Source organism: Phascolarctos cinereus, unplaced genomic scaffold (assembly GCF_003287225.1).
Source record: "Phascolarctos cinereus isolate Bilbo 61053 unplaced genomic scaffold, phaCin_HiC Scaffold_8;HRSCAF=390, whole genome shotgun sequence".
NCBI lineage: Eukaryota > Metazoa > Chordata > Mammalia > Diprotodontia > Phascolarctidae > Phascolarctos > Phascolarctos cinereus.
In genome coordinates this window covers 2,428,116-2,447,990 of record NW_027556291.1, presented here as the reverse complement: position 1 = coordinate 2,447,990, position 19,875 = coordinate 2,428,116, and the positions used below count along the sequence as shown (strand labels likewise).

The window sequence follows — 19,875 nt, the reverse complement described above, 5'->3', positions numbered from 1 at the left end:
AAAATGAAGCAGGCAGGGCCCTAAGAATCTGTAAGTCTGTCTCCACACCAACAAGTTACGCTCTACCCAGAATAAGGGTCCCAACCTCTGACTCCAGAGATAGACCCTCAGACAAGGTTAAGAGCAGCCCCACGTGCCTGCAGGTGGTCTGTTTGTTGCCAGGCAACTAGCAAGGCCTGAGCCAGAGCTGAAGGGGGGGGGAGTTCAGTGGGTTGTTACCACCCCCTCTCTCCCCAGACACATTGGAAGCCTAGGTCTCCAGCAGGGGAGGTGAGTGGGTGTTGATGCTGCCCCCATCTGCTGGCTCATGCCTGAAGTTCCGTGCTCAGCTCCAGCCCTTCAGATAGGGAGCTCCTAACTTCCATGAGGCCTACTTTTCATTTTCCTCAAACTTTAAAATTCTGACATTCTGGAGGTAGTGGCTGCTGGTGAAAAGATCGATGGGAATGAAGTTCTGATTGGAACCCGAGGGATGAGCTTTGGATCTGAGGGCAGCTCTGTGCCCGCCCCCATCCCTGCCTGCTGGGCATCCCTGAAAATGGGCTGCAGGTGGCCTGGAGACCTACCTACTGATACCCATCTGTTCCCTGGGGTACCTGCTGTAGCATCATGGAATTGGGGGCTATTTCTGGTTTTTCTGGCTTATCTGGGGTGGGAAGAGGAGAGGGGGCCAGATCTAAGAGAGGAAACACACCAGAAGCCTGGTGGGGAGAGACGAGCAGCTGCCTAGGGTTGGGGGGAGGGAGCAAAGGGTCCCAGGACTCCAGGCTCACCACCTGAGGCTCATCTCAGGCTCCTCCCACTTCTTCACTGTCCCAGTTGAGCCACTGGCCAAGCCCTGGCCATTCTCCCTCCTCCCACATGGGTACCACCTGCCCTCCTCAGCACCTTGTGTGTGGACCAGGGCTGGGGAACCTGTGGCCAGGAGGCCACACATGGCCCTCTAGGTCCTCAAGTGCAGCCCTTTGACTGAATCCAAACTTCACAGAACAAATCCCCTTCAGAAAAGGATTGGTTCTCCAAAACTTGGATGCAGTCAAAGGGCCACACCCACGGACCTAGAAGGTCACGTGTGGCCTCGAGGCCACAGGTTCCCCACCTCTGGCCTGGACTATGGCAATAGCCTCCTGGTTGGACTCACCGCTTTCAGCCCCTTTGCTCTTCCCAGCTGCCAAAATCATCTTCCTAAAGCCAGCTCTGTCCATGCCCATGGGAAGCTTCAGGGGCTCCCCATGTCGGCATTTAAAGCCCTTTATAATAGGGGCCTTATTGCACCCCCCACCCTTAACTCTGGGCTCCAGCCAAACTATCTCCTGCCTCTGGATCTTTGCCCAGGCTGTTCCCCTTGCTGGAATGCCCTTCCTCCTTCTCTCTGCCTCTGGGCATCTCTGACCTCTTGCAAACTTGAGTTCTGGTGCCCCCACCAATGGAAAGCATCTCCTAAATCCCTTAGCGCTCTTCTCTCTCTCACTAACTTATTTTGTATTTTCACGTTGCATCCCACGGTAGAATGTGGCTGCCTGGGAGGGCCTTTTTTTCCAACCTTATCTCTGCTGCATGTGTCTGTTGAATTGAACTGAGCCTTCCAGCAGCAGCCCAGTCATGTTCCCTCCATGTTAGCAGAGGAAGTCCAGCTAGGTTCCGTCTCAGGCTTCTTCCAGCTCTGATTCTGCTACTTCAGCATTTTCCCTCTTGGTCTCTAGTCCCAGGGTCACTACCCTTCTGTCCACAGCATCTCCCCATCAGGGACCTCTGGAGGAGGAAGCTCTCAGCTTTCTCTCTTCAAAGGCTCTGGGCCTAGGACATCCCTTAAACAGAACCATTCCCAGCCATGACCCTGGGGCCCTCACTCTGTTTGTTTGTTTTTTTATTTTGGTGAGGTAATTGGGGTTAAGTGACTTGCCCAGAGTCACACAGCTAAGTGAGTGTTATGTGTCTGAGGCCGCATTTGAACTCAGGTCCTCCTGACTCCAGGGCCAGTACTCTATCCACTGCGCCACCTAGCTGCCCCCACCGGGGCCGAAACTCTGGGTGAAACCCCAACTCCAGACATTCTAGGCTCATGGGTGTTGGGTGAGAAGCTGCACCCAGGGGATCCAGAAAGGGCTTCCCCTTTCCAGGCTTTAGGGTGGAGCATCTGTCCTGGCCACTGTCTGGGTCCACAATATCCCCAAAGGGCATGATATGAAGACATATCTGAGTTTCACGTGGCCCTGAAACTGAACTGGGTTGGAGCTCGGCAACTGCTCTATTAATAGCCCCCCAACCCAGCCCGCTAGCCCCAGCCCCGGATGCCAGGAGTTGTGAGTCAGCAGCTAAAAATAATGGAGCAGGAAAACTTGAACCCCAGCGAGCCATCCCTTCCTGGGGCTCAGGGCTAGGGACTGCAGGTCTGTAAGCCTAAGAGCTAGAAGGAGCTGAGGTGGGAGGGTGGGGGAGGAGCAGTTAATTTTGGGGATAGGGACTCAGATTTATGACTGGAGGGCTGGAAGCTGAGATGAAACTGACACAGATGTACGGAAAAGACTTGGTTAAAAAAACAATCCCAAATGAGCCCTCCCCCAGCCTGGGACCTGCCCAGTCCCTCCCATCAAACACGGATTCATCCTCCCATCATCTGCACCCAGAGCCTATGCCCATTCTCTCTGGCCACAGGACAGGCTGCTCTTCTGTAGGGAGTTGAAACATTCCCTTCCTTCCCTCCGTATCGAATTTATTTATGTGAGGGAGAGAGGGAGGGAGGGAGGGAGGAGAGAGGAAAAGAGGAGGGATTGTAGAAGAGCTCAGAGCCTCTTGAGCAAATTCAAACTCGCCCCTGCCAATCAAGAGGCAGCTTGTGCTGTAATCCCCACATCCTGTTGCCGTGGACACACAGAGATGCCCTCCATTGAAGATACAGCCCCATGGGTACCCGTGCTTCAGATGCAACCAGTTTGCATCTCAACCCGGGCAGAGGAGGACCCAGGAGCAGAATCTAAGTGCCCTGGCTCCCTTTCATCCAGTTCCCCCACTCCCATGCTGTGTGTGTGGTGTGTGGGGTGTGGGGGGGGGGCTCTCCCCATCCCAGCTAAGCCTGACATAGGAGATATTGACTTAGTAAAGGCAAATGAAGCCAGCCCAGTCAGAGGAGGTCTGATAGGGTTCCCCCTCCCTCAACTCTCTGGCTCCCTATCCACAGCCCAGTGAAAACCTGTTCTGCTCCTCTTGCCTGAGTAGTCTGGGAGAGGCTGGGTGAAATTTAAAAATGGGGGATTTGGAGGTAGAGGACTTGGGCTGGAATACCCTCTTCAGAGCCTCAGTTTTTCCGTCTACAAAGAGGAGTTTGGACTAGGTGGTCTCTATAACAGATGGGGAAACTGAAGCCCCAAGGCAGGGATGGAGAACCTGCAGCCTTTTGACTGAGTCCAAGTTTTGGAGAACAAATCCTTTTATGAAGGCGATTTGTTCTGTGAAGTTTGGATTTAGTCAAAGGGCTGCACTTGAGGACCTAGAGGGCCACATGTGCCCTTGAGGCTGTAGGTTCCCCACCCCTGCCCCAAGGGGGTTATGTGACTTGGCCAAGGTCTCACAGAGTATCAGAGTTGAGATTTGGACCCAAGTCCTCTGACTCCAAAACCAGTGTCCTGTCTGATGAGAAATCACTTCCTCTCTGAGCCTCAGTTATAACAGGAGAAGGTTGGACTCAGGTCTCTCATGTCCTTAGCTCTGCCGCCGATATTGTCTGAGCCCTTGCTGGCGCTTTGTGAGAGGTCAGGAGTGGCATGATAGGGGTGGGGGAGGGGCCTCCAGGTCCCGGAGCCAGGACTCCTCAAGGTGAGCGCCCAGGCAATGCCCTGTTCTCTTGGTGAGAGAGGCAAGAAGCAGACCGCGGCTGATGAGCAGCCAGAGCTGTCAGGTCCTTGGGAAGGGCGGAGCTGTGAGCGCTAGGTGGTGCTATTATACAGCTAGCTAAGGGAGGCGGCGCGACTCGATGCGACTCAACGCGACAATGATGGCCCCAGCCCAGGTCCCTGATCCTTGTCCCCACCCCCGGAGCCCTGAAGACAAACGACACCATGTGGGGGATTCGATTCATTGAATGACAGAAAGAGTGGGCAGAAAGAGCCAGATGCAGGCCAGTTCTCCAGGAGGGGAGACATGAGGAGATCTCCTCCAGGGGTTCTCCTGGCCTCCATACACTGCCTCATACTGCCGGACCTTCCCACTTCCCCGCTGCCAGCGGGTATCGCCCCCTTCTCATGTGGGAGGGCAGGCAGATGTACCTCCCGGACCAGCCTGGGCCCGATCCTCACTCACCACTTGACATCACTTGGTGCCCAGGGATTCCCTGTGGTATCCAACTAACCATTCTCACCATCCCCCCCCACCCCGCCCACCACTCTCCACCCCATCCACCAGAAGCAACAGTCCGGCGGCGTCATCTTGGGGTCAGTGGCTGGGGGCCAGCAAAGGCAGGCAAGCCTCAGGCTACAGAGGGGTTGGGGGTGAAGTGGCATGACACTCATTCCAGCATGATGGCGTTGATCTTGGTCAGCAGCACAGCGGTCTCTGAAACTGGAGGAACACACTGGTCATGAGAATGGATGTTGCAGGGTCGGGGAGGCAGGGGCAACAGGGAGGCCAAGGAGCAAAGGCCCAACAAATGAGTAATGCTGTAGCTCTTACCAGGTTTCTCTCTCTCTCTGGCCCATTTCCTTTAGGGAGGGAAGGATTGCACTGTCAGTTCAGGTAGCTTGAGCTCCCCCTTCCCTCAAACACTCCCAGTTTGGGGGCTATCCAATAACGTGGCCAAGGGGGACTCCAAGCCCTGGTGGCATCTAGTGCCATGACACCACCAGGGGCTGAGAGGTGCAGAGGGGGCACACTCACCCCTGCAGGAAGAAGATCCAGAGAAGCAGCAGGGCAGACACACAGTCTGAGACAATCCAGATCATTAGGTAGGTTGGAGGGGGCTGTGGAGACATTTCTGAGTGAGCCCTCCCCTGACAGATGCCTTGTGTGAGGGGGCATGAGGTAAGGATTAAGGGAAGGCATGGATGGCAGTGGAGGGGGAAGGTAGAGAGGGAGGGGAAGAGGGAAGCCAAGAGTCCTTACGATGAGCCAGACAGGATGGGGCAGCTGCTGCAGCAGCTGGCAGGCATTGGTAGTGACCGAGGCAGCCCCAGCACACCAGAGCAGGGAGAAGAGCCAGGACTTGTTCACTACAAATAGGTTCACAGAGATGTTGTTGCGTTGCAGGAGCCTGTGGGTGATGGACAAAGGCATGGCTCCTGGGCCACAGCCTCCACGGGGGGAGCCTCATGCTCATCCCTTAACCTCTCTGCTGCTTGGTGCCTGCTGACCAGCCACCCCTCACAGCAGAAGTCCCTGCTCCTGAATACCCTCTGTGGCTTCCCAGCACTACCATTCATTCCCTCAAGCCCTTAGACTCGAAAGCTCAGTCGTCCTTCACTCCCAACATTCAGTTGCCAACTCCCACCAAATTTTCCCCTATGACATCTCTTCTGTCTTCTCCTTTTTGCTCCCACCTTAGTCTGGGACATCATTAGCTCTCACCAAAGCGTTGGACTCCCTGCCTCTTTAAGCCAAGGTGCCACATTCATCTTCTTACAGCTCAGCTCTGATCACACCCTGTCATCTGCTCTCCATCAACAATCTGCTCACACACCTACCTCACAGATCCCTTACAAAAACCCTATTATGTGTAGGGCATTCTGAAGTCCAGAGGGGGGTGGGATGGGGATGGGGTACCAGCCTGTACGCTTATATGTCAGTCCAGGGTGATTTGAAGGACAGAGCACTGACAACTAGAGAGAGTCAGGATGGGCTTTCTGCAAGAGGTGGCACAGAGGATGAGCCCTGAAGGAAGCCAAGGATTCTGAGAGGTAGAGCTGAGGAGTGAGGGCATTCCAGGCATGGCGCACAATCTGTGCAAAAGTGTGGGGGCAGATGAATGACAACGGGTGTAAAAGCTAGAGTTTGCAGAGAGGAGCAACATGAATTGTGATGGCAGAGGATGGGGGTAGCCAGATTGGGGAGGGCTTTTGAGGCCAGGCTGAGGAATTAGCCATGCATCCTGCCATCTACTAGTGGATCCTATAGGCAATGGGGGGTCACCTTAACAAGACTGGCCAGCTTGGAAGGATGGATTGGAGAGAGAAAAGGCTGGAAGCCCGAGAATCTTGCACTAGTCCACGGGATGAATGAGGAAGGTGGCGAGGGTGGGGGGTGTTAAGAGAAGCTGACAAACAGGGGATGTTGTGGAGGAAGAACTGATGGGATTTGGCAAATAACTGGAGAGGGGGATGACAGAGAGGAAAGAATTCCAGGTTTTGAGCCTGAGTGACTGGAAATGGGGAGGTGGCAGGGGAAGAAGATCTTGAGTCCAGGCTGAAGACATGAAGTTGGAAATGGTCAGCAGGAAGTTGTGGATTGAGGACTGGAGAAATCTAAGAGTCATCTGTGTAGGGACAATACATAATTAAACCCATGGGAAATGATGAGATTGCCAAAGGATGGTGGAGAGAGAGGGTCACAGGCACCATCCAGCAGACAAGAGGACTGAAGAGAGCCTAGGGGGAGAGAATAGCTAGGAGGAGGAGGTGCTACAAGGAGAGGACAGGGAAGCCATTGGATTTCGCTTCAGGGTGGAGGGAATCAGAAGCCAGACTGAAAATGTCTGGAAGTGTATTGTAAGGAAGTAGAGGCAAAGAGTCCAGACAACTCTATCCCAGAGTTCAGCTGTGAAAGGGAAGAGAGATGGAGGAGGAGAGCTTGAGGGGAAGGCACAGCCAGTGAGTGTGCGCTGTTAGACAGTGGGCAAGGAAGCCATGGATAGGAAGTGATGGAAGACTAGAGGATAGTATCAGACATAAGTGAAATGTTGGCCTTGATTTCTTCTGTTTGCCTCAATTTCTTCATCTGTAAAATGAGCCGGAGAAGGAAATGGCAAACCACTCCAGTATTGGGGGGGGGGAACAGCTATTTTCCAGCTGGCATAAGCCCAGCTCCAGAGACAGGAACATCCAAGTTAGGGACAGCTCTTCCTATGAGATAGTGCAGTACAGTGCAAAGAGCAGGAGACCTGGGTTCAAATCCTGCCTCTGCCACTAACTACCTCTATGACCTTAGGCAAGTCACTTCTGCCTGGGTCTGTTTCTTTCTCTGTAAAATGAGGCTGTTGGATTAGATTGGGGTGGGGAACCTGCGGCCTCGAGGCCACATGTGGCCCTCCAGGTCCTCAAGTGCAGCCCTTTCACCGAATCTAAACTTGACAGAACAAATCCCCTTCATAAAAGGATTTGTGCTGTAAAACTTGGACTCAGTCAAAAGGCTGCACCCGAGGAGCCAGAGGGCTATGTGTGACCTCAAGGTCACAGGTTCCTGACCCCTAGACGAGATGAAGGCATGGGATGGGGCCATATTTCTCTTTGACAGTGTCTAACAAAGGTCTGTCACTCTAGAAATTATATGTTAATGAATGGGGATGGCAGAGATGTGGCTGGCCAGCCTCAGTTGCTGTGCTCTGCCCCTCTTCCCCAATCCTAGACTCTTGGCCCCAGAAGGGAAGTCTTGCAGGCACCCATCCCTAGCCTGCTCTGAATGGCATCTTCTCCCATCTACTTAAGGCTCCTTCTTTCCTCATGCTCACTTGATGTCTGTCAGCGGTAGGGCCTGGTAAGGCAAGTTGAGGAGCTGGGGCCTCTCAGTCCTGTTTTCCCTTTGATAGCCGTACACCTGAGGAAGCTTGGGGGCCCGGAGCTGGACCTCAGCACGGCCTTCATCTGGCAGCCACAGTACCTGGAGTTTGGTGAAGCTTTCAGGGGATGGGGCTATCATTCTGACATCCCAGGGCAGGGGACAGAGACCGTGGGGGTGTCGCCATGGCTGAGGGCATCAGAACAGAAAGGGACCCACTGGGGCAGGAGGCAGGGATCCCCCATGTGATCCCATCCACGGGGTCAGGGGGATGAGATCCCAGATAGATCACCATGGCCTGGGGCACCCCGGCGCTCAGCACAGCATCCAGGGTGCAGCTGACGAAGGTGTGATGATAAGTGTGGTTTGGGGGGGGTCGGCGCAGATCAAACATGACAGACAAATTGAGGTTAGCGGCCTCCTCCAGGAGCTCCCTTAGCGATGGCACCGTCTGGTTCTTGGCTTCCTGCTGCTCAGTGCCTGACAGCTTCCTGGCTCCCTGGAATGGTGGTCTCTGGAGTGGGGGTGGGGCACATAGTTCAGTCACTGAATTTTAGAAAGCCAATCCTCATTTTACACATTGGAAAACTGAGGCCCAGGAGGAAAATGACTTGCTCTAACTTATTAGCCCATCTGAGACTGAGCCTCGGGCCTCCTTGAGTCCCCTGGGCTAAGCTGCCTGAGCAGGGGCCACTTCCAGCTGAAGCTGGCAGGGCCTCCCCCAGAGGGCACCCCCTTACCTCCAGGAACCAGGTTCCTGCATTTAACTGTTGCAATTCGGCCCACGAAAAGTCACTGCTGTGTCCTGCAGCTCGGGTGGGGAACACAGAAGCCACATTTGTTGTCCTATCCAGACGTTCATCATGCATGAGGAAGGGGACTCCGTCGGAGCTGGGGGCATAGGATGTATTGGAGGAGGGCCAGTCTCCTCCCTTCCCCACCCCATCATCTCAAGGTCGTCCTCGGCCCCCCCCGCCACGACCTCCCTCACCTGACCATCACATCTGTCTCAAACACAGAAGCCCCACACTCGGCAGTCTTCCGGAGGGACATCAGTGTGTTCTCAGGGGCCAGCTGGGAAGAAAAGTTGGTGTATTTGTATTTGCATGTATGTGCACATGTGTATGTGAGGAGGGAAGAGGGAAAGGTGCCCCACCCTTCATGGCAAAGGAGAGGGGGAGGCGTGGGGGGTAGCAGCCTTCCCTCCCTACTCTCCCTTTCACCATGGTGCAAACTCACCATGGGAGCCCCTCTGTGCCCCACTAGCCTGGGCTTGGGGGGGAGATGACTATACTCCATTAGGCACGGTGATGAGATGCCCAGGGGTGCCAGGTAGATAGCCAGGGCTGCACCAATGAACAGGAGTAGTAACAGCACCTTGGGACCTGTGGGGAGAGGACAGAGTGAGATGAAATATGGTGAGGTGGCCAGGGGTGAGGGCTCATGGGAAGATGGGAAGGCAGGGGCTGGTACCTCTTCTCTGAGACCTGTAGAAGGCATCAGCCACTGGCCAGGCCAGGAGGGTGAGTGCAACCGCTGCTCCAATATGCAGAAATGGGGCTGTGGCCTGGAGACAGGAGGGGGTGGGTGAGCAGTGGCACCCTCCTTGGGACCCCCAATCTCCCAGGCTCCTTTCTATCCCTCCTATGGTTTTAGGGAGCCCAAGGCAGTCCCTTCTGGGCACTTCCCAGGGAGACCGGCTGCCCCGTGTAATGGGGGCCAAGAGGTGGTCTGACTAATGCTCACTTGCAATGACAAACGCAGACTTCTCCATTCCTCCTGCCACTGGATTTCCAGCCCCACAAGGGTGGCAGCCAGGAGCAGCACAGTCAGTGACAGCAGCCCCTGAGGACACAAGCAAGCTGCCACCCATCCATGGGGGAGGCATGCCCCTCCCTTGGCCCTCTCAGCCTCTGGCACCCCCAGCCTGTCCCTGTATACTTACTTTGTGAAGCCAGTGCAAGTGCAGAGGCTGCGCACACAGATGCAGGAGCAGGGCCAGGAACTGGGTGGCGGAAGAGGGGGAAGGAGCAGTGAGCAGATAGGAGAGCCCCCTGGGGGGCCTTGGTCTTCAAGCCCCTTCCCCTCTTTGGGACTCACGGTAAAATGAGAGGGGTTGGGCTAGGGGCTCTCTCACTGTGAGTGCAGTGACCTGTGAAAGAATGGGGGAGCCCCCGGGGCACGGACCGGACCAGGTGAGCCCAGACCTACCAGCAGCAGGGTGGAATATGTAACCAGCACAGAGACGGCAGGCAGCAGAACCAGGGACCAATCCAGCCAGTGTCCCCAGCGTCGAAACAAGAACCTGGGACGGGAAGAGACAAGGAGGTTTCCAGATAGGGGCAGGGCCTGGCCTTGGGTCCCTTCGAAGGGCAGGGGGAGGGAGGGAGGAAAGAGGTCTTTCAGGGGGAACGTGAAGGGCTTGGGACCAGAGGTATTGGGTGAATTGGGGTTGAGGCTGGCTTCTAAAAGGGCTGGGCTGGGCTGAGGGGGAAGAGGGTGAGGATGGCAGAAGAAATTGGAACTCTAAGTTCATTGTGTGTGTGTGTGTGTGTGTGTGTGTGTGTGTGTGTGTGTGTGTGTGTGTATGGGGTGTGTATGGTGTGTGTGTGTGTGTGTGTGCACTAGCGTGGATGCATGCATATTCACGCCTGCAGTTTGGGGAGTAGGGGTCAGGTCCATGACACACTCATTGAAATTGTGTAGATCATTGAGCAGAATAAGGCCGATGTACAAGCAGCCCAGTGAGAGGAGGAAGGCAGCCGCCAGGAGACCAAACCAGAGCCAGTCACACTGTAAAGGGGCAGGAGAAGGGCGCTCAGTCACCGAGCCCAAGGAGGGGCTCCCAGACATAGGCGGGGAGACACACCTTTTCTAAAGGTGACTGCACACGTTGTTCCATTGGCCCTGGGCACAGGCGTTTGTTGGGGGCAGCCCGGCCCTGCCCCCCCAGTGATTTTCTGGCATTGCCCACCCACAGCCACAGCCACAGCCACATTCCCCTCTAGGCCACCTTGCTAGTCGGCATCTTCTCCTTGGAATGTTTCCTCCAGTAACAGCTATACAGGCTGAAGAGGCAGCGGGCCCAGCCAGGGCAGCAGCTAGGGGATTCTGCCATTTCGAAGGCCTGAATAGGTCCTAAGGGAGGGGACATAATCTCTCAGGGCTGTGTGCAATTGGCCTGCCTCCTAGTCTCAAGATATGAGCAGCCTGAGGCAACACCTGGGGCTTTGGTGCTGGGAGGGGCTACCATCCGCGTGCCCAAGGCTTAGCAAGATGGGGCTAGTGTGGCTGTGCCTGAGTCAGGGTGCTGGGCAGAGGAATGTCCAGGTAGCCTCTACCAAAGAGACCGACACAAGGGACAGGCAGGGAACCCAAGTATTGTGTGGCATCTCCTCCAGCCTCCTGGGGGTGGACAGCTGGGTCTGGGGTGAGCTTTGATGCTGATGTGGGCAGGGCACCTCACCTTAGCAAGTTGAGGCAAGCTTGGCCGGGGATGAGACAGGTTCCAAATGGGACTCTCCCCTCCACTGAAGCCTTTACAATCCTTGGCCCAGACCAAAACAAGTCCACTTCAGGGGACGGACCTGTAACTAAGAAAGGTAGTGCTCCACCTAGCCCAGAGCCAGGATTAAACAGCCCAGCCCTGCCCTGCAGCCTCTAAACCCTTCCCTATCCTCCACTCCCTCCAGGAATGGCTGCAGCCCGGTCCTCATGCGGCAGCCTGGTTCCTGAGTCAGCCCCGGCATAGAGAGGTGCCCTCAGCACCTGCAGAAGCTGCCCTGGGAGCCTGGTGGGTCCGGAAGCCCTGCCAAGGCCAGTCCTGAAGCAGCTTCCCTGACCCTCCCTTCTCTCCTCCGCGGCCCCCCCCCTTCTAGTTGTCTTTGGTCGGTGGGTCGAAGTGCACTGAACATCGGGCAGGGTGTGTTTGGGGTGGTGGTGGTAGTGGGAGGGCTCCAATTTGGGGCTGATACTTCTGCCTTCCTTCCGGACCTCCAAGCCTGGGGTGGGGGGCACTAATATGAAAGACTCCAGCCTGGGCTGGGGGCGGGGTTGCTGTCTTCCGGGAGTCAATCCGAGTGTATGCACGCCCCAGCGGGCTAGGTGGGCTTGGGTTCGGGTCCCCAGTCTGTGAGAGGACAGTGTGGTCCCTGAAAAGTGCTCCCGGACCCTACCATTCGTTCTGACCCTGTGAGCTCCCCTAGGAGAGGAGAGCTTCCCACCTTGGGGCTTTCGGCTGCCCCACACTCTCCGCTCTATGGGCGCCCTCCCGGTGGCCCCAGCCTGGAACTCTGCCGGCCAGCGTCCCCCTTCTCCCCGCCCCGAGACCCCAGACCTCCTGTGACCCCATTCCTCCCTCAGCATCCCCCGCCCCCCTCCAGGTGTCCCCGGCAAAGCCCCAGATAGCTGCCCCTAGCCCACAAGAAGCTGCTCTGTCCCGGAGCCGGCGCTGGGCTGAGAGCTTGCTTGGGCGCGAGCCAGTGAGTCTCCCTTTCTTGTCCCTTCACTGTCCCGGAGCCCCCCAGCCATCCCCAGCCCAGGCCACCAGCCTCACACCTGATTTTGGTACAGCTGCCGGTCCGCGGGGGCTGCTCTTCTCGGGGGCGCGCGAGCATACACACACACACACACACACACACACACACACACACACACACACTCACTCACTCACTCACTCACACAGGCGCTCCCACGTTCCTTGCTCTTCAGTCAGGGTGGGTCTGCCTCCCGCGGCAGCCGCCGCCGCCTCCTCCTCCTCAGCTCCCCTAAGTTACAGGTAGCTACGCTATTGCCGCCTCCAGGCTGCTGGGCAGGTCCTGGCCTAGGACCAGCGGCCACTCAGCCCGCATGCACCGAACCCCCGGGGAAGGAGCAAGGCCGGATGAGGCGGCAGCGAGAGGGAAGGAGGCAGCAGGGGCGATGGAGCGGGGAGATCCGCCTGCCAGCCCAGCCGCTGTCCTATCCGGACGGTCAGTGAGGCTCAGAGCTGGCTGAGGAATTCTTTTGTGCTGCTGCCCCCCCCCTTCCTCCTCCCGCCCAGTCCCGGGGCTTTGTCCTGGCTCCAGGAGACCAGGGCTTGCTGAGAAGGGGGGCTGGCGGGAAGCTGGGGGAGGTGGCCACGGCTTTGGCAACTTCGCAGTGAAAGGAGGGGCCCAGGGTCAGAAGTGGGGGGCGGGGTGGTGAGGAAGGCCAGGGGGTGACAGTTGAGGGGCTTGGCAGCCTGGAATCCCCCATGTAAAAAATGAGGGGAGCCTGGACGTTCTTCAGCTCCCACTCCCCCTCCTCCAGGATCTCAGCCTCTATGGACATGCCAGCACAGAACTGACTGTTGAGCTCTTCCACCCGGGCCATTTCCAATAGTGGGTCCAGGCTTAGACTTCCCGGGATCGCTCCCCAGTTCCAACCTGCTAGTGTACAGTTGCTCATGAGGCCTGTATCCTCTCCTGCTCCCACAGAAAAAACCAGCCAATTCCAAGAGGCTTGGAAAGCTGGTGAAGGCAGGATGGGTTTCTGGGGGATTTTCTGAAAGTGCCCGGTGGGCAGGTGAACACTGCTGCTCCGAGGTGTTGAACACCCTGCTCCAACTGAGGCAGAAGCTCCGGGAAGAAGGCATAGCTTCTCTGGGAACAAGAAGGTTCACGGCCTCCATCTACCCCAGCGGCACTGGGAGCTGAGAGAAGGAACCCTGCCTGGTGCCAGAGGCCCAGCCCCCCCTCCCGCTCCTATTGTGTCCCGAGAGGCCTAGGCTGCCAGCTCAGGAGGCTCCCCTCTTTCCTTCCACATTAAAATGCAGAGCATCTGACTGCTTACTGGCAGGGGCTGGCCCGCACAGTCCCCTAGGCTTACCCTTAGGCCTCATTGGAGTTGGGCCCTCTGTCCATCACCCCCTTAGCTTTGAAGGGAGGAAGCTGGGTCTAGCCAAGTGCCCTTAGCCTGGGTTAGGACTGAGCGCCTTCTTTCAAAGTACAGGAGGTAGGGCAGCTAAGTGGAGTAGTGGATAGAGCTCTGGCCTTGGAGTCAGGAGGACCTGAGTTCAAATCCAGCCTCAGACACATAACACTCACTAGCTGTGTGACCCTGGGCAAGTCGCTTAACCCCAATTGCCTCACAAAAAAAAAAAAAGAAAAAAAAAAGCAAAGTACAGGAGGTGGAAGAAAGCCCTTGAGAAGGGGGAAGCGCCTCCACTACAGGGCTTGGGAAGCTGCCCCTTACCTTAGAGCATGAACTGGAGCCAGGAGCCTGGAGAGTAATTCCCAGGACAGTCCTTTTAGCTTTGGCTTTTCCCTGCCTGTATGTCAGTTTGGAGGGGAGGGTTTGTTTGGAAAGGCAAGAGAAGGGAAACCTAGGCCCTGCCCCTTCCCTCCTACAATGTCAGTTTCTAAGCCAGGCCTGACTGGGGCTGCAGGTACCTCTGCCTTCAGAGGGCCTCCTTTTTCTCCTCTCTGGTGGGAATATAGCAAGAGAAGTGAGGGTTGCTGGTCATGGCAAGGAGCTGGGTACCTCCCCTTCCTCATCTTTAATTAATAGGGTCACATAAGTGAAGAGCTAAGGGATCACAGTTTCAGAGTTGGAAGGGGAGGAGGGACCTGAGCTCATCTAAAGCCAACTTCTTGTTTTATAGACAAGGCAACTGAGACCCACGGTCCCACGAGTGGCAAGTAGCAGTCGGGATTCCAAAGGTTTGCTTACTTCATTCTTGCTCCCATCCCATCTGGTCTGCTCACACCCATTAGCCCCTCCCATTTCCCCCACTCTCTCACTTAGCTGAAATCTTCCTCCATAGACTGGCTGCACATACTCTCCCATGTCTTCTCCAGTCCTTAAAAAGCTCTCCCATGGTCCGAGCATCTCTGTTAGCTATGGGCCTACAGCTCTCCTTCCCTTCATAGCTGAACTTGAGAAAGCCATCAGGGCAACCAGTTCCTCTCCCTTCACCCTGCAGTCTGGCTTCCAACCTCACCACTCAACAAAATTGCTTTCTCCAAAGTTACCAAGTGCCAAATCAAACGGCCTTTCCTCAGACCTCGTCCTCGATGTCTCTGAAGTCACTGACATCGCCGACCACCCTCTTCTCCTGGATCGCGCTTCCCACCTGCTGGACTATATCCTGGGCCCTCTTCCCTTTTTGCTCTATATTATCTCCTATGGTTTGAATTGTCTTCTCTATGCAGACACGTTCTAGGCCCCGACTTCTCTCCTGAGCTCATCTCCCATCACCAATTGCCTTTTGGACATCTCAAAAACTGAACATATCCCAAACGAGAACTCATGCTCTTTTCCCTCAAACTCTCCCTTCTAACTTCCTTCTTACTGTCCGGGGAGCTAGCCCCACCCTCTGAGTCAGCCAATCCTTATTGGTTCTGGATCATTACAATTGTCATCTAGTTGGTCTCCCACCTTCGGCAAGAGGCCTTTCCTGGTTCCTCCTTCCTCTTAGCTCTCTCCTTCTGAGATTACATTCCATTTACATATATCTTGTATGTACAACTTTTTGCACATTGTCTCTCCCAATAGAATGGGAGCTCTTTGGGGGCTGGGACTGTACCCCCAGTGCTTAGCACACAGGGCCTGGTATATTGTAAGCGCTTAATAAATGCCTGACTGATGTCAGTCATGACTCTTGCCACGACCTCATCATCCCTTCCCCACCAGCAGATTTTTGTCGGGGAGTCCAGATTGGTGGAGGAAGTAGCCTTACTTCCCCCGGAGAGGCGATAGAGAACCGTCCTTAGAGCCATGAGGACTAGAGTTCAGGTCCCATCTCTGACACATTCTGGCTATGGCCCCCTCTGTGCCCTAGGCAAGACTCACAGCTGCATTACAAGGTAGAGCGCTCCATTGGGAATGCTCTGCATTAATGAAATCACAGTCCCTACGTCCTTAGTTCCCCTCGGAAGCTGGTTGGAGGAGACTAACCTTTGGGGTAGAAGGAAGATATGGGATTAATGGTCATATCACAGATTATACATGTGAAGTCATGTAAAACATATTTCCATATTAGCCATGTTGCAAAAGAAAACAGAGACAAAAAATAAAAAAAATTAAAAAAAAATATGCTTCAATCTACATTAAGAATTCATCAGTTCTCTCTCTGGAGGTGTAGAGCATTTTTCATTATCGGTCTTTTGGAACTGTCTTGATCAGAGTAGCTAAATCTTTATTATTGTACAATACTGCTGTTACCGTGTACAATGTTCTCCTGGTTCTCCTCACTTCCCTTTGTATCAGTTCAGCTCACGTAAGTCTTCCCAGGTTTTTCTGAAACCCTCCTGTTCATCATTTCTTACAGCACAATCCGACACCATGGCTTTCCCTAAAATTTGGTTGCCTGGTGAAGTTCATCAGTACTGTATGTCAGTTTCATGACGGCACGCTTGCCTGGGTTCTATAATGGAGTGAAGCAGGCCTGTGTGCTTGCTCCCGTGCTTTTCAGCATGATGTTTGCTTTGATGTTCTCAGACGCCTTCAACAAAGATGAAAACGGAATCAAGGTCAGCTACTGCACTGACGGTGAATTATTGAACTTGAAAAGACTACAAGCCAGGACTAAAGTGGAGGGAGAGTTGGTGCATGACTTTTTGTTAAAGATTACTGTGTACTCAATGTAGCTGAGGCTGAGATGCCAACAGAGTATGGATTGATTCTCTATTTGTGCTAATTTTGGCCTAACAATGAACACCAAGAAGACAGAGGTTCTCCACCAGCCAGCACCCTACCACCCATATGTAAAACCATTGGTTACAGCAAATGGAGAAATTGTGAATGCCGTGGATAAGTTCTCTTACCTCAGAAGTATATTTTCCAGGGATGTCCACATAGATAATGAGGTAGATGCATGCATTGTCAGAGTTGGCTCAGTGTTTGGGAAGCTCCAAAGGAAAGTGTGGGAGAGAAGAGACTCTATTATTATTATTAGACTGCCTACCAAACTGCAGGTCTACAGAGTCCTTGTGCTGACCTCATTGTTGTATGCCTGTGCAACCTGGACAGCATACTAATGCCAAGCCAGGAAACGGAATCACTTCCATTTGAATTGTCTTAAGAAGATTCTGAAGATCACCTGGTTTTCTTGAGCTGAACTGCCAAGCACTCAAACTCTATTGCAGAGGGCACAGCTCTGATGGACTGGCCATGTTGTCTGAATGCCAAAAGCCCATTTGCCTAAGAGACTATTTTATAGAGAACTCACACAAGGCAAGTGCTCACATGGAGGTCAGAAGAAGCGATACAAGGCCACTCTCAAGAACTTTGGAATTGATTGTGTGACATGGGAGACACGGGCACAAGACCACTAGCATGGCACACCCTCATCAAAGAAGGTGCTCTGTGAGCAATGCAGGATTGCAGTAATTGAAAAGAAACATGAGATGTGCAAATTTAGAGAGAGTTCCACTCCAGATGTTCATATGGACTCTTTGTGCCTGACCTATGGTAGAGTCTTCCAGGCTCATACCGGTCTGATGAGTCACAGTCGGACACACTGTACCTTGACACCAACATAGTGATGTCATTTTGGTCCTCTTCAAGAATGAAGCACAACAACCAATACCACAACTTGTTCAGCCATTCCCCAATGGATGAGCATCCCCTCAATATCCAATTCTTGGCCACCATGAAAAAGAGCTGCTATATTTTTGTACAAATAGGTCCTTTCCCCTTTTCTTTGATCTTTTTGGGGTACAAACTTAATAGTGGTATTGCTGAGTCAAAGAGTATGCACAGTTTTATAGCTTTTTGGGCTCAGTTTCAAATTGTTCTCTAGAATGGTTAAACTAGTTCACAGTTTCATCAACAATGCATTAGTGTCCCAAATTTTCCACATATCTTCCAATGTTTGTCATTTTCCTTTTTTGTCACATTAGCCAATCTGATAAGTGTGAGGTGTTATCTCAGAGTTGTTTTAGTTTGCCTTTCTCTAATCGGTAGTTATTAAGAGCATTTTTTCACATGGCTATCGATAGCTTTGATTTTTCTTTCTGAAAAGTGCCTGTTCATATCCTTTGACCATTTATCAACTGGGGAATGGCTCTTATTTTTATAAATTTAGCTCAGTTCCCTATACATATGAGAAATGAGGCCTTTATCAGAGAAACTTGCTATAACATTCCCCCCCACCTCCACCGTTTCCCATTTTCCTTCTAATTTCGGCTGCATTAGTTTTGTTTGCGTAAAAACTCTTAAATTTCATGTAATTAAAGTTATTTTACTTCCCATGATCCTCTCTGTCTCTTGTTTGGTCATAAACTCTTCCCTTTATCCATAGATCTGACAGGCAAAATTTTCCACGCTCCCCTAATTTACTTATGATATCACCCTTTGTGTCCAAATCATTTATCCATTTTGATCTTATTTTGGCATGCAGTATAAGATGTTAGTCTATGCCTAGTTTCTGCCAAACTGCTTTCCAGTTTTCCCAGCAATTTTTGTCAAATGTTGAGTTCTTAACCCCAGAAGCTTGTATCTTTGGATTTATCAAATACTAGATTACTATCAAATGCTGTGTATTGTGTACCTAATCTGTTCAACTAACCCACCGCCCTATTTCTTAGCCAGCACCAGATTGTTTTCATGATGAGTACTTTGTTGTACAGTTGGAAATCTGATACGGCTAGGCTGCTTTCCTAATGCATTTTTTCCTTTGATTCTCTTGATATTCTGGACCTTTTGTTCTTCCGGATGAATTTTATCATTTTTTTTCTAGCTCTATAATTTTTTGGTAGTTTGACTGGTATGGCACTGAAGAAGTAAATTAACTTAGGTAGCATTGTCCCTTCTACTATATACTGACTTGGCCTACCCAGGAGCAATGAATCTTTCTCCAATTGTTTAGATCTGTCTTTATTTGTGCGAAAAGTGTTTTGTCCATATAATCCCTAGGTTTGTCTTGGCAGGGAGACTCCCAAGTATTTTCTATTGTCTGCAGTTATTTTCAATGGAATTTTTCTGTCTATGTCTTGCTGCTGGACTTTGCTGGTAGTATACAGAAATGCTGATGATTGGTGTGGGTTTATTTTATATCCTATAACTGCTGGATTGTTTGTTGGTTCAACTCATTTTTTAGTTTATTCTCTAGGGTTCTCTTAAGAAAACCATGATGTCATCTGCAAAGAGTGAGAGTTTTGTTTCCTCATTGCCTATTTTTATTCCTTCAATTTCTTTTTCTTTTTCTTATTGCTATAGCTAGCATTTCTAGTATAGTGGGGGAAATGGACATCTTTGCTTCATTCCTGACCTTACTGGGAAGGCTTCAAGTTTATCTCCATTACAGATAATGCTTGTTCTTGGTTTTAGATAAACACTACTTATCATTTGAAGGAAGGCTCAATTTATTCCTATGCCTCCTAGGGCATTGTATTTTGGCAAAGGCTTTTTCTGAATCTATTGCTACAATCCTATCATTTCTGTTGTTTTTGTTATTGAGGTGGCCAGTTATGCTGAGAGTTTTCCTAATATTGAGCCAACCCTGCATTCCTGATGTAAATCCCACCTGGTCACACTGGATGATCTTTTGTGACATATTGCTGTAATCTCTTTGCTAGTGTTTTATTTAAATTTTTTGCATCAGCATTCATTAAAGATATTGGTCTAGAGTTTCCTTTTTTTTTTTTTCCTCTTCCTGGTTTAGGTATCAAAACCATATTTGTGTCATAAAAGGAGTTTGTCCACCAAATACTTAAATAGCCAACTGTCCCCACCCTGAGTTTCCTTCTGACTAAATATACCCCGTTCCTTCAACTGATTCTCATATGGCACGCTCTTGATGCCTGCAGGCCCTCCAATCTCCCTCTCCCCCTCCTTCTATATCCCAGTTACCCTTTTCTGCATTCTCTTTACCTTATCAATATCCTTCTTAAGATGTGGCATCTACAACTGATCCCTCAGTGTGGCCCGATGAGGGCAGAGCATTGGGGGATGGCACCTTCTTATTCGAGGGAGTTGTGCCTTTCTGAAGTCAGGCAAAGATTGCGTTAGTGTTTCTGGTGGCCATATCACACTGCAATTTGTTTCATTGCACCCTGGTCTACTCTTCCCTACCCTCAAACCTCAAGCACACATTTAGGCCCTGAAGAGACAGAAAAAGATGAGCAGCTCTGGTTTCCACAGTTACACAGCCACATCGTAGGTACCCAGGTAAGCAACCTGAGGCCTGCTTCCCTAGCAGCCAGACAAAAGACA

General features: G+C 52.4%; 1 protein-coding gene across 3 annotated transcripts; it reads right to left on the bottom strand.

Moving 5' to 3' along the window:
* Positions 1 to 4,056: 4,056 nt before the first annotated feature.
* Positions 4,057 to 12,685, bottom strand: GDPD2 (glycerophosphodiester phosphodiesterase domain containing 2). Of its 3 annotated transcripts, none has more exons than XM_020976579.2 (17): positions 12,256 to 12,685; positions 11,165 to 11,291; positions 10,712 to 10,836; positions 10,388 to 10,491; positions 9,910 to 10,003; positions 9,644 to 9,703; positions 9,445 to 9,543; positions 9,172 to 9,265; positions 8,938 to 9,083; positions 8,690 to 8,772; positions 8,439 to 8,589; positions 7,991 to 8,212; positions 7,652 to 7,800; positions 5,095 to 5,201; positions 4,870 to 4,952; positions 4,666 to 4,694; positions 4,057 to 4,554 (listed from the first exon to the last, which is right to left on the bottom strand). In XM_020976579.2, the coding sequence occupies exons 3-17, from the start codon at positions 10,814 to 10,816 to the stop codon at positions 4,341 to 4,343; spliced, it is 1,740 nt and encodes a 579-aa protein (XP_020832238.1). In that variant the 5' UTR covers positions 10,817 to 10,836; positions 11,165 to 11,291; positions 12,256 to 12,685; the 3' UTR covers positions 4,057 to 4,340. The 3 variants fall into 3 exon arrangements, with proteins under 3 accessions (XP_020832238.1, XP_020832237.1, XP_020832239.1); XM_020976578.2 differs by having other exon boundaries at positions 11,165 to 11,285; XM_020976580.1 differs by having other exon boundaries at positions 4,414 to 4,554; positions 5,095 to 5,242; positions 11,165 to 11,285; positions 12,256 to 12,684.
* Positions 12,686 to 19,875: the final 7,190 nt, after the last annotated feature.

What these genes read in the sequence shown, in the direction of transcription:
- GDPD2 (XM_020976579.2), bottom strand. Translation starts at nt 10,816, where the DNA reads ATGGCAGAATCCCCTAGCTGCTGCCCTGGCTGGGCCCGCTGCCTCTTC. An exon ending in GAGACAGATGTGATGGTCAG is followed by an intron (nt 8,590 to 8,689) that starts GTGAGGGAGGTC and finishes CTATGCCCCCAG; the next exon opens with CTCCGACGGAGTCCCCTTCC. An exon ending in TGGATCTTCTTCCTGCAGGG is followed by an intron (nt 4,695 to 4,869) that starts GTGAGTGTGCCC and finishes CCCTCCCTAAAG; the next exon opens with GAAATGGGCCAGAGAGAGAG.